Source organism: Eutrigla gurnardus, assembly GCF_963514095.1.
Source record: "Eutrigla gurnardus genome assembly, chromosome: 4".
NCBI lineage: Eukaryota > Metazoa > Chordata > Actinopteri > Perciformes > Triglidae > Eutrigla > Eutrigla gurnardus.
This window is the reverse complement of record NC_139918.1, coordinates 13,911,964-13,924,103: the sequence shown is the minus strand read 5'-3', so window position 1 is coordinate 13,924,103 and position 12,140 is coordinate 13,911,964. Positions and strand designations below refer to the sequence as shown.

The window sequence follows — 12,140 nt, the reverse complement described above, 5'->3', positions numbered from 1 at the left end:
ACAACAAATGTAATGCATGAACATAATGTTGTTGTATGTAAAAACACTATACGGTATAGAAGTGTATCTGCTGTTGAGGTAGTAGTATCATAGAATATAGTGCCCATAAGTAATATGCTCATGTGTGCATGACATGACAACAAGTCGGGATCAAGTCAGACATAAAACTAACCGGCATGCATTGTGTGGCGATCAACGGTGATGCATGCATATTAATGTTTACATTTAATGGAATGGTGCAGCCATGTAATACATGTCTTGGGTGTGAATATTTCACTAATGTAAGTATCATATAGAGCTGGAATAAGGTGATACAGAATGTTATTTACATTTACATTTAGGGCATTTAGTAGACGCTTTTGTCCAAAGCAACTTACAAGAAGTACATTTGTCAAAAGAAGGAAACAACGAAACCACAACGTATCATTGCCGATAAAGTAAGAGCTAAAAATAGAACAAGTGTTAGGTCCTCATCTGAGTAAAGTAGTAGCTGTTCAGCAAACATACCTTAAGAGCAACAGTTAGTTAGTGGGTCATGCTATGTAGAGTCGAGGTGAAGTCTGAACAGGTGAGTCTTGAGCCTTTTTCAGGAAATGGCAAATGACTCTGCTGTCCTGACATTGGTCGGGAGTTCGTTCCACCACTGAGGCGTCAGAACAGAGAAGAGTCTGGATTTTGCTGAGCGACATTTGTTTGATTTCAGCGATGGTGGTACCAGCCGGCCAGCTGAAGTAGAGGAGCGAAGTGCTCGCTTCGGGGCATGAGGTTTGACCAGTGTTTGAAGGTAGATGGGTGCCGTTCCATTGATGGCCCTGAAGGCCAGTGTCATCGTCTTGAATTGGATGCGTGCTGCAACAGGGAGCCAGTGGAGGTCACGGAGGAGGGGGGTCACATGGGAGAATTTGGGTAGATTGAAGATAAGGCGTGCTGCAGCGTTCTGGATACGCTGCAATGGTTTAATCGCAGAGGCCGGGAGTCCGGCCAGGAGAGAGTTGCAGTAGTCAAGGCGGGAGATGACCAGTGCTTGGACCAAGAGTTGCGTTGCATCCTTTGTGAGGAGGGTCCGAATCCTGCGGATATTGTAGAGGGCAAATCTGCAGGATCGGGCCACAGCAGTGATGTTGGGGGTGCAGGATAGTTGGTCATCGAGGATTACACCCAGGTTCCTCGCAGTTGACGACGGCAATACTGTGATGCCCTCGACAGTATTTAATAGGATTCTGTCAGAAAGTGTGAGACAAGATGATTCTAGATTATATCTAACATGGAGGAAGTTGCTTCACCACCATTAAAACATCTCTTATCATCTCTTATGTACCTCTAATCAAATGAACAGAGACAGGCGTTCAGGCAAAGACGGGCAGTAATTAAATGTTAATTTAATATAATTTGGTGGAAAACCAAATGGAGAAGCATAAAACCACATAGGAAAATATGTATATATGAATATGTATATAATACAGCCTTTAGAATCATTGAAAGATATGTGTGAAGAGTATGTAACAGCTGGCCAAATAACAGATGAAGTCCCCATCTCCATTTCATCTTTCATCTCAATCATCGTCCTCGGGGCAAGTTTCGCAGAGTCCTCCTTTCCAGTATCAGTTTCACACGTTCATTACCACGGCACATCAGAGTGAAATGAACAGAGACCCCCTCTGCAAGACGAGACCATGCATGAACCACTTTAAGGCACTTCATCATTTCAGTTGATGGTGTGCTTTAGCGGTGGAAATTCCCAAACAAATATGCACTTTATCAAATTACCAAAAACGTCATCTAATAATCTTGCCACGATGCTATTAATTATAGTAATAATAATCCGAAAAAAGGACTCTTCAATTTGAGATCTCCTCATACATTGAATTTATCAGGCTGTGTGCAGTCACAGGGCAGCAGAGGTCAAAGGGTGGAAGCACGCTTATTTACGGTATCATTCCTTATGTTTGATGTGCATTTACAACTAAATGATCAAGAGCACAAGTAATAGCTACAACTGTGTGAGTCAGAGACACATTCCTGCTTCTTTACAGCTGTTTCACAGACAGATCGTAGTAGGACATCAATACTTCAGGATAAATGTACTGAAACTCTTTGCGGCACAGAAATGACACAGCAAACAGCACAAACTGAAACAGCAGCGCGTGGGAAACCTCAGCTAAACCGAGGTCATGTGACTGACGAGCAGATGAGATCAGCGTGAGACAAGCTGAGCTGAGTTGAGCTGGTTCAGTGTGGCTGATGAAAAATATTCACCGATCTGATCACATTCACTGGTTTGTGAGAAATGTGAACATTTAGTTTGTGTGTTCTGAAGGTTTCAAGAGGGAATGCTGCCCCTCGGTGGTGAAAGCATGATATGGCACGCAGACAATGGTAGACGAATGCCAATCCACCATTTAAGACCGTTTCTGAGGTTTGGATTTCAACCTTGTCTCTGCATCTTAGGAACTCAACACCAAACCCATGTGATATTTGGGGTGTAGTTGTCATACTATGATGATTCAACCCACAGTGAAGCTTACAGAAGAGCTAAAATGTTAAAAAAAAAGTCAAAGCTGGCAATTTGTTGCTGTTCTTCCTCAACAGATGAAGTTACCTCTTAGTGCGATCCAGCCACGCAGATCGTTTTCATTTAATACAGAGAACAGCAACATCTACTTCCAGACAAAATGTCCCCATTTGTCCGGCTAATCCAAAGAACAGCGGGACTATTTCTTCAATAAAATGGAGCTCAAATGAAAGCAAGTCAAACCCAAACGATGTCCACAGATAAGCAGTCGAGGTTTAGCAGGACAGAAACAGCAGAGCAGCTTTTACTTAAAACATTTATTTGATCCAATTCTTTGGAATGTAATAGTCAATGATCAGAGTCTGAGACAACAGAGACGGATGAGTCTGGGTGCTGACCAGAAAGTCAAAGTACAAACAATACTTTTAGTCACTTAAGGCCTCACTGCTTTTCCTTTTTTTTTTTTTTAAACGTCCTTCTCTCATTTCTTGTTGTTTTTTTTCTTGACAGCAAAAAAAAAAAAATTAATTTACAGAAGCAGTTAAAAAAAACATTTCTTCTTGTCATACAAAGAAAACAAATAATAAAACCATGGCACGTACATCAGTGACAAAAAAACAAGGTGATATCATATCAAGTAAATAAATTTGTTACGTTTCAAAGAGACGCATATAAGCTTTTTCGAGAATGAAAAACATCTCTGTAAATTGTACTTTTCAGAGTTTATAACATTGTCTTCTGAAACTGTGTTAAAAAGAAGCAACAATAACACTGTCCTCTCCTCCCCCCCCCCCCCCCTCTCTCTTTTCATAAATCAACATCATAAACACAGATTCTTTTTTCTTTTTAAATATATCAGTGCAACGTTTGTTTTTCACATCTAGTGCTGCAGCATCCTCTCTCGTCTGAAGGGGCGGGAGCTTTACTGAAACACATTCCGTCAGGCTGGAATGACATTTTGACTCCCAGAATCTTGTCGTTTGCTGTAAACACATTGATCTCTTTTTGAGCCGCCGTTGTTCTCCAGAGCTAACGATGAACATCTGAACAGTCAGAGCACCTTCTTCCTTTGATTGGAAATGTTTGTCGCCGCAACCAGACAATGATTTAATCTGAACCACACAAAGTGTCTCTAAAGCCTCATCTTGAAGAAAAGAATTGAGAATCCACAGTCTTCACTTCACATTTTGAGCTCCCATAATGCTACATTTACAAAAACAAGAAGGGCAGATTGAACTTCCACAGTGCGGCCACACGGGGACAAACACTGTTCTGCCATGTTAAACTATCACACCAGGGATTTGATCTTTATAAGTATCCATCGGCTTAAAGGTGACTCCGTGACTTGGTGACATGTCAGGTTTTCTACCAGCTGTACAGTGCTATGAACAAGTGACTGGTATCACAACACATTTAGCTACCAAAGCTAAAACACAAGAAAGCAGTTTTATTAGTACAATATGTATAAGCCTCATTGTTTTCAATCATTTTAGACCAATTTTTCACCGAAAAATCCCCAGATGTTGTTTTCTAAAAAAATAATCAATCGGTTTGAACAGTTCGCTGCTGGATGAGGACACCGATCACAGTTAAACGAGGCCCTTTTGTAATGGTGACGGCTAAGAAAGTTAAATGAGGATAAAAATGAAAAAGAAGCTGCAGCAGAATCCAACAGGACAAACAACGTGATTTCACTGCAAATCTTTTTAAATCAAATTTTCTAATTAAAAAAAAAGAAGAAAGGAAAATAATGAGCCCTCTTGTTTTACGAGGCATTTCTTGTGGGTCTCTACTCTAATAAGCCAGTTATAAAAATGTGACTTAATTGCGTATGTGTGTGTTATTTCAGCCATGTCTCCTACAAAATGGCATTCCCATACAACTAAACTGCTTCCATGGAAACAGATTTTCTCCCAGATTAATGCTCGCAGTTCGAAACGGATTAAAACATCTGGTTTAACGTTGCAAATGGCAACAAACAAACAAACAAAAAACATGCTATGAAGCTACTTTCTTAGGTTGAGTAAAAAAAACATCATGGTTTGGCTTAAAATTACTATGAAATTGAAACAAAATCGAAATCAAAGTACTTGGTTCACACGGGACAGGAACAGCAGTCTCCTGGGTGAAAGCCAAATTAATTGAACAGGTTTCTTGTATGGGAATGTCATTTCTTTGGGGGCGGAGCTGGTTATTTCCAGGCCACTTTAGCTCAAGAGAAACGGACGTGTGAGGCAATAATGTGACTGTGTGATCAGTCACCTGTTCAGGGTCGTTAGCATCATTTCAACCCCTTCAAAGATTTCCCATTCTGATAGTCAACACAGGGAAACACCGACAGAGTGTACAGCATTGTCTTGGCAAACATTAATTCTTCTTTTTTCATTCAGAGCGTCCACATCCCGTCCCTCCGCCGGCTGGACACACTTCTAAAGGTCCAACAGTCATTTTGTGTGCCAGTGAGAAACGTCAGCCGTTAGCAGGGCAACGTTACAATCCCTACGATCCATCCTCGTCATCGTCTTAGTGGTACTGAGGTTGTCCGTTTTACCCTGTACAAAAAAACATCACTTCCCATGAGGCATCTCTCCATAATCTCAGTCGCTTCCATCGTCGTAAAAACTCTCCCCGTCCCCAGAGCACAAACAGAAACTAAACGACGACAACAAAAGACAAAGCAGTCACACGATGGCAACCAGATCACATTTGTGAAAGACGCACAAACAACAGGTTTGTGTTGGAGTCTGTTAAAATGAATGTTTTCTGTACATTTTAGTTCGGGGCGAGTTTGATTCCAACATAGAAAGGATACTGCGGCACTGGTGTCTTATTCTATTAGAAAATGGCGCTCAAATATATTAAAACCTATGTACAATATGTTGGATGTGTCATGTGCCATAAACGTGAGGCATTCAGGGCTCCTACACATTTTCCATTCTGAAATTCCAAAACCTAAACTGGTTTTTAACATTTTAACGTGTGTCAAGTAAGGACAGTCGCCGAGGTAAGAGGATCTTCAGATCCACACCGGGGTGTGATATTTGACAGCACACTGCTACAACACGAAAAAATGTGCACTCACATAATCACAATCTGGAAAAAAGTTTCCAGACTTTTCTTCCCGTTGGTGTGTAGGAACCCCGGACGGAGAAAACAACCAGCGGAAAAAACAAGGCAACAGAAAAGTTAGAGGGGAAAAAAAAAATAAAGGCACTGTTGGAACTAGACACAGGTCAACGGGTCACGATGGGGCCCGCCTTCACACACACACACACACACACACACACACACACACACACACACACACACACACACACACACACACACACACACACACACACACACACACACACGTCATGTATACAGATAAACATGAGTGACTGAGTGACACATACACACCTTAAATGCAGATGTACGTATATGAATTTGACACACACACACACACACACACACACACACACACACACACACTCTCTCACACACACACACACACACACACACACACACACACACACACACACACACACACACACACACACACTGCCAGATAAAGAGCCAGATATCAGAAAAGCAAATTCCCCATTCTTTCTGTGAAACTATGACATCAAAACAAAAACAAACAAAAAAATATCTTTCCACAAAAGTACACAAATGATACTTTCATCTGAATTGGTCTCAACACCAGCATGTGATTACACGAAATCAACAAAGCGCGCCAGAAAAAAACAAATAGAATCCTTAGTTTTCTTCTTCTTCTTCTTTTTTTTTCGCTGTACAGATTCTTTATACACAGTGCCCCCTACAGGTCAGTCCCTTCCACTGCCGCTCCTGAGAAAAAAATTACATTGGCTCACTTTCAGCCCACCCTGCCGTCCCATTGGTGGCTTCAGCCGTGTTCCTCCCACTTGATTGGCTGCATCACGTGTCCGCGCGGAGCCGCAGCGGCTCCGTCTCCCCCTCTCCCTCATCACGCCTCTGAATAGTTAGTCTGTCCGTTCATCTTGTCCTTCTTTAGCTTCACGCCGTCCACCAGCTCAAAGTTGTAGTTTTCCAGGGCAGATAAGTTCCTGTCCGTCATGCTGCCCTGCGAGCATGCGCAGTACAGGACGACGCCGCAGATGGCGCCCAGGAAGACGCCGAGCGCGGACATGGCGATGATGGTGATGAGGATGGGGTCCAGGGTCTTCAGCATGTTGCTCGGGCCGCCCAGCTCGCCGTTCTCCTGTGAGAGACTGTCCAACGCTGCGAGAGAGGGGAAAACATGTGTCGTTAGATGACTTGTTGATTACAGGCTTTAAAAGACCAACACTGGTGGTTTGACATGTTCTGCATCATAAAACACAAGCGGAACATTTTCCAGAAATGAATATTTTTGCTTTCACAACATCAATGTCTCTTTATTGCTTTCTTTTCTGGGTTTCATTTCCCCACATTGTAAATCATAAACTTTAATTTTTATATTTGATATTTTATTTTGTCAGATCTCGTGTGAACACACCACCCAAGAACAGGTTTCACACTTCTTTAATATAACTTTAATAGACGGACATGCTAAAGTGTTTCTTATAATAGACCTCAAGAAAATGAGGTCTGCGAGTCAAAATGAGGAATGGATCAGACAGAAAATCTATACGCTTTGGAAAAGTGGTCATGACTAATGTTAAATATGTGTCGTTTATTTCCTAAAACAAAGAAGAACAATTCATGTGCATCATTGTGAAATGTGAGCTATAGACATTTGTACTTTTTGGAGAAGACAGACAAGCTTTTTCACCAAAGGTGCAAACTTTTATTTTAGTAAAAATGTAGCGTTGCCCAAAAGATTATTTGTATTTATTCTGAACAGGAGACACGTCCAGTAAAAACCAACGTACACCGTGACGACGCCATGACAACTGTGTAGTGAGTGATGTAACTTACGTAGGATGAAGATCTCAGTTGGCGGAGACGTCGGAACTTCTGGATCTGCAGGAACTTCTGGATCTGCAGGAACTTCTGGATCTGCAGGAAGAAAACCATCAGCTTCATTTAAAGAACGGGAAAATCGAACCAAACAACATGTAATGCATTGTGAAACCGGAACACTGGACAGCATAAGTGAGTTATAGGGACACAAGAATACGAACCCTTGCAGTCGCCGGCGTTGAGCCCTTCCAGGATCTGGATGTTGTCCACAGCTACGTGACCTGCACTGCGTCTGTCTGCGACGCCTTCCACCATCACCTGCACACGACAGCACACACGCATGCGTTCAGACAGGAGTCATTCTGATGGCTAACATGCCACACACACTCCATAGCTTTAAACGGTGCAATATAAAATGACATGACATGGTGTTACATCCTTAAGGACGGGACCCACCAAGAGGAAATACAATGTTTTCTCTACACGAGATTCTGTTTGGAACGTTGTTTGCCTAATTATTGCTTTTCTCTTCCTCTCTCCTCTAAAATGAGAAAATGAAAAGAAAACTGTTTGGAGTGGGTGCTGACCATGAACATCAACGTCCCTGGTTTTATCCTGTCACATGTCATAACAGTGTTTCTGTACATGTATGTGTGTCCTCCACATGTCTCTTCTTTGCTTTGTCTTTGTTCGTGTACTTGTCATGTTTCGCTATTTTTACCTTTTTAAGTATAGTTTTTTTCTATGCAATGTAAGGAGGGTGTCCTAAAAAAACATTATTATTCCATCCATCCATTGTCTACCGCTTATCCTGTATTCAGGGTCACGGGGGGGCTGGAGCCGACCCCAGCTGTCATTGGGCGAAGGCAGGGTGTATTATTATTATTATTATTATTATTATTATTATTATTATTATTATTATTATTATTAATAATAATAATAATAATGATAATAATAAATTCAGTCTTCTGTCGTACATCAAGCATGGACAGTAAAAAATAAAACCATCCATTTTCTAATCCAGTTTAAGCTCAAAGAGGCTGAACCTATCCCAGCATGCATTGTGTCAGGGGCAGGGAATTTGAGTTTGTGTGGTGATTCCAACTCAGTGCTTCTTCTAATATGTTACACTTTTTCCTGGTGTTGCTGCCTTTTTCTACACTAGAGTTGTTATGATTTTGAAAATAACAATCAACATTTATGTCTCACATAGAAAACTACAACACCTAAAGGATCCTTTGGTCATTTTTATCCAATAAAGATGGGAAATAAAATCAAGCAGCAGACATCTCCATATGTGTATTACCTGATATGAGTCGCTGGAGCGTGGCAGCAGGACTCGTCCCTCCCTCCAGCCGCGGCCCTGGTGACCGCTGACCGTCCACAGGATCTGCCCCTTCTCCTCCTCCTTCTTCTGCATGATGTGAAGCGCCCCCGCGTGCTCGCCGAACATGTGATACCAGAAGGACATGCACAGGTCGGCGTCCACCGTGATGGGCAGACTGCCCATCCTCGCCACCTTCGGCACCTTGGCGGCCTTCTCCTCATCATCACCCTCGTCTTCGCCCGTTTTACTGGGTTCCTTTGTGTCACCCATCTGCATGTAGATGAAGTTCCCCGGTCTGCCTGCAGGGGGCAGCAACAGACAAGGTAAGACACAACACATGCAGATATGCTGAACCCATTGGACCATCATTTCAGAATAAGACCTGAGAGATACAGATACAGATAAATATGCCGCTGCATTCAGTTGATTGCTCAATGTAAACGCTGGTCCCTTTTCATAAGCTTAACGTCAGTTCTATTGTTCAGTGTCGAGCGTCACACTCATCAAATTCAAGGATTTTACAGAACTCAGATCAGCATGCTTCAGGGGACAACGTGACATCACAAAGGGTTCTTTTTTTATTTTTTACTTCTGGCTAAGTCAAGAAATCAAGGTGAAACCATTCATTTTCGAGCTGCTGCTGTCCCACATAAAAAAACATCCATCACTGGAGGTTTGAATGGCGAGAGAAGGTCAGAGCGCTTTCAGCGTTCTGATCAATCTGAGCGCTGTATTCTTAGAAAAGCAAAGTTTCTCAAGGCCATCCATTCATTTTCAAAACGTTTTAAACGTTTTATTCAGGGCTGACCACGCAACAAATGCTTGCTGCACATCTCGACTCTAAAAGAAGCTTAATGAGCTTTTTCCGAGTTAATAAAGAAAAAGTTATTGTTGTCCTTGCTGATTAGTGCCGAGACAATGTTGCGTACTAGTCAGTCAAAGGTTAAATCTGTAAAATAAAACAAAACATGGAATTAACAGAACTTCCATTCTAATAAACGCCTAATTACCAAAACGCATGAAATTAATAAAAACGGCGGAAGCAGCCAAACTCTGATTCCAATAACAACACTATTTTTGGAAGGCATGTCTAATTATGAACAGCGGATATCCCTGATTTTAATCTCGTCTCAGTTAATCCTGTAAAACAAGCTCACGTCAAAACAATCCTGGCCCTATTTACCTTTATTTACATTGGCATCCATCCCAGTCTGCATGAATGTCACCTTAATATCTTTAGTGTTTATGCCTGGAGAAATTCCTGTCCATGTGGACCCACTTATAGAATTATGTGCCTCTGTCTCCAACCAGCTGGGCGTCTCCGGCACAACTTTGTGATATGTTCACTTTGTCCTTCAGAGCAGGAACGAGGTTATGTGTCCAACGGGAATTTCTTACTACATCGTATGGCATCTTTTTCTCATTTATAGAAAACCCCAGCAGCTCAGCGGGCTATTTAAAGCTCACGGTATTTAAAGCTCTTCCAGCAGAAGACCGGCTTTCAACAGCTGCATAATAACACGAACACAAAGGTGGACCTACCTTTGTGGTCGAGGGTCGGCCCCCTGTGGACGACGGGAGCCTCGCTGGTCTGGATGAGCCAGTCGGCCCCAGTCCCGGTCTCTGTGCTCCAGCCGCAGAACGAGGAGAAGTCAAAGTTGCAGGAGAACCACACGTACTCTGGAAGGAGAGAAGAGGGAAGAGCGGTTTGAGTCTGTTGAAGAGCAGGAGGATGAGGAGCAGAGCTGCATGACTTCAAGGAGACGCAATAGAGTCGCTGCTGTTGAGTTCAAAACTGTCGTTTGGTTTGTAAAATAGCAGAAAAAAGGGACAAATCTTCCCCCGCAAGATACCAGAGTCCAGTGTTGTCTTCCAGTTGCTTATTTTTTCTATGAAGATTCAGATTCCAATAACATGAGATGAGAAAAACTGCAATTCCTCACACTGAAGAAGCTGGAACCTACAGATATATCTTTGTTTAATTATTGGTTGTTCTGTCGATTCACTGATTGATTAACCGCCTAATCGTTTCAGCACTAGTTCTCATCAGGCGCTTCTTTTCACTTCAATTCATCTTCTTCCAGAAGATGAATTAGAAGTGGAGGTTGGAGGCTGTCTACCCAGCATCCTTCTCTCCTGGACACAACCACACAATCCCTCACTGGCTTCCCTTTCTTTAACGCATACTTGAGGCTGTGGCATGAGGTTGGCTTTCAAAGGGGTTTCAAGGTTTTCTTTTCCAGCATCCTGAACCTTTAATCAGCCCGTATCTGTTCCTGTAAAACCATCCAGGAAGCCAATCAAATGTTTGAGTACGAAGCTGCTTAAAGCAACGCTTCTCCAACAAAGTGACTATTTGTGTATGAAATTATCACTTCAATCGCTTTGAATTCTTGTAGAAAACCGCATTTAACTCCCACAACTCATGCATTGCATAGATATATGAAACCGTACTTCTGAAAACACTTCAGATTGGCCCTGACGAGTAGTTGATGCATGTGAAGTAGTAACTTGATGAATGAGACTCGGCTTATACTCCACGAGTTGTGTGAGAACTTTCAAACGGATCATTTGATATAGCTGTTGTTAAACACCCGCATTTACTTTAATTGATCAAGTTGTTTGGTTCTCCGTCCTCCGTGGAGCCATGGAGACACAAACAACGAATTCAAGTAACACAGGGTGAGAAATTTATATACAAATGGTCACTTTGTGGGTGAAGTGTTCCTTTAAAGGCTTGCTTTGTGGCAACCGAGTCTCTGACATCGTAAACCCAGGCTTAAAACTATGATCATGTGCGGTGTTCACCCACTAAATTGGCTCCAGTTTGGTGTGGAGAGAGAGGAGACAGCCTGAGGAAGAAAGCCTTGTAACATCAATATTAGAAAGCTGTTCCTGCTGTACTGTACACGCAGTAGAAACCGTACAGCTCGTGGAAAACGTAAAGGCTCTTGTAGAGGAACGGGGGGGCGTGGAGGACGCAGAGAGACAGCCGTAACCGTGGACGTCGTGCAGCGCTGCGGGGCGCTGTCCCCGGTGGAACGCAGGAACCGAGGCCGATAGAGAACGGCGCCAACGCGTACAGATGTTTGGGATCAGGGGGAGACGGAGAGGAATGGAGGGATCTTCCAAACGAGGAAGGCGTGGTGCCGCCAACAGAAGGGAAAAAACGTCATTAACCTCCCTGCTTTCTGCCTGTGCCAGCAGCCGACTGGCGGCAGCGGTTCACCACAGCATCCAAATGAATGCAGACATCTCTGAGCAACGGCGGACATGTTGTTTCTGAGAGGCTAATAGGATGCAGAGATGACCGAGGGGGCCGGTAACACCCCCCCCGCAACCCCAAGCTGTCTCCACGCGATGCCTCGACTCGGCTAATTGAGACCCGAGAGGCCT

At 43.0% G+C, this 12,140-nt stretch overlaps 1 protein-coding gene across 2 annotated transcripts in view; it reads right to left on the bottom strand.

The window, feature by feature from the left end:
* Positions 1-2,812: 2,812 nt before the first annotated feature.
* Positions 2,813-12,140, bottom strand: part of LOC311012055 (neuropilin-1a-like) — a 79,367-nt gene continuing 70,039 nt past the window's right edge. For both annotated transcript variants that reach the window (XM_084007351.1, XM_084007352.1), the window contains exons 14-18: positions 10,287-10,424; positions 8,724-9,043; positions 7,639-7,735; positions 7,433-7,513; positions 2,813-6,754 (exon numbers count right to left, since the gene is read on the bottom strand). In XM_084007351.1, coding sequence (XP_083863477.1) covers positions 6,480-6,754; positions 7,433-7,513; positions 7,639-7,735; positions 8,724-9,043; positions 10,287-10,424 — 911 coding nt within the window. In that variant the 3' untranslated portion in view covers positions 2,813-6,479. The remainder of the gene's footprint in view (positions 6,755-7,432; positions 7,514-7,638; positions 7,736-8,723; positions 9,044-10,286; positions 10,425-12,140) is intronic.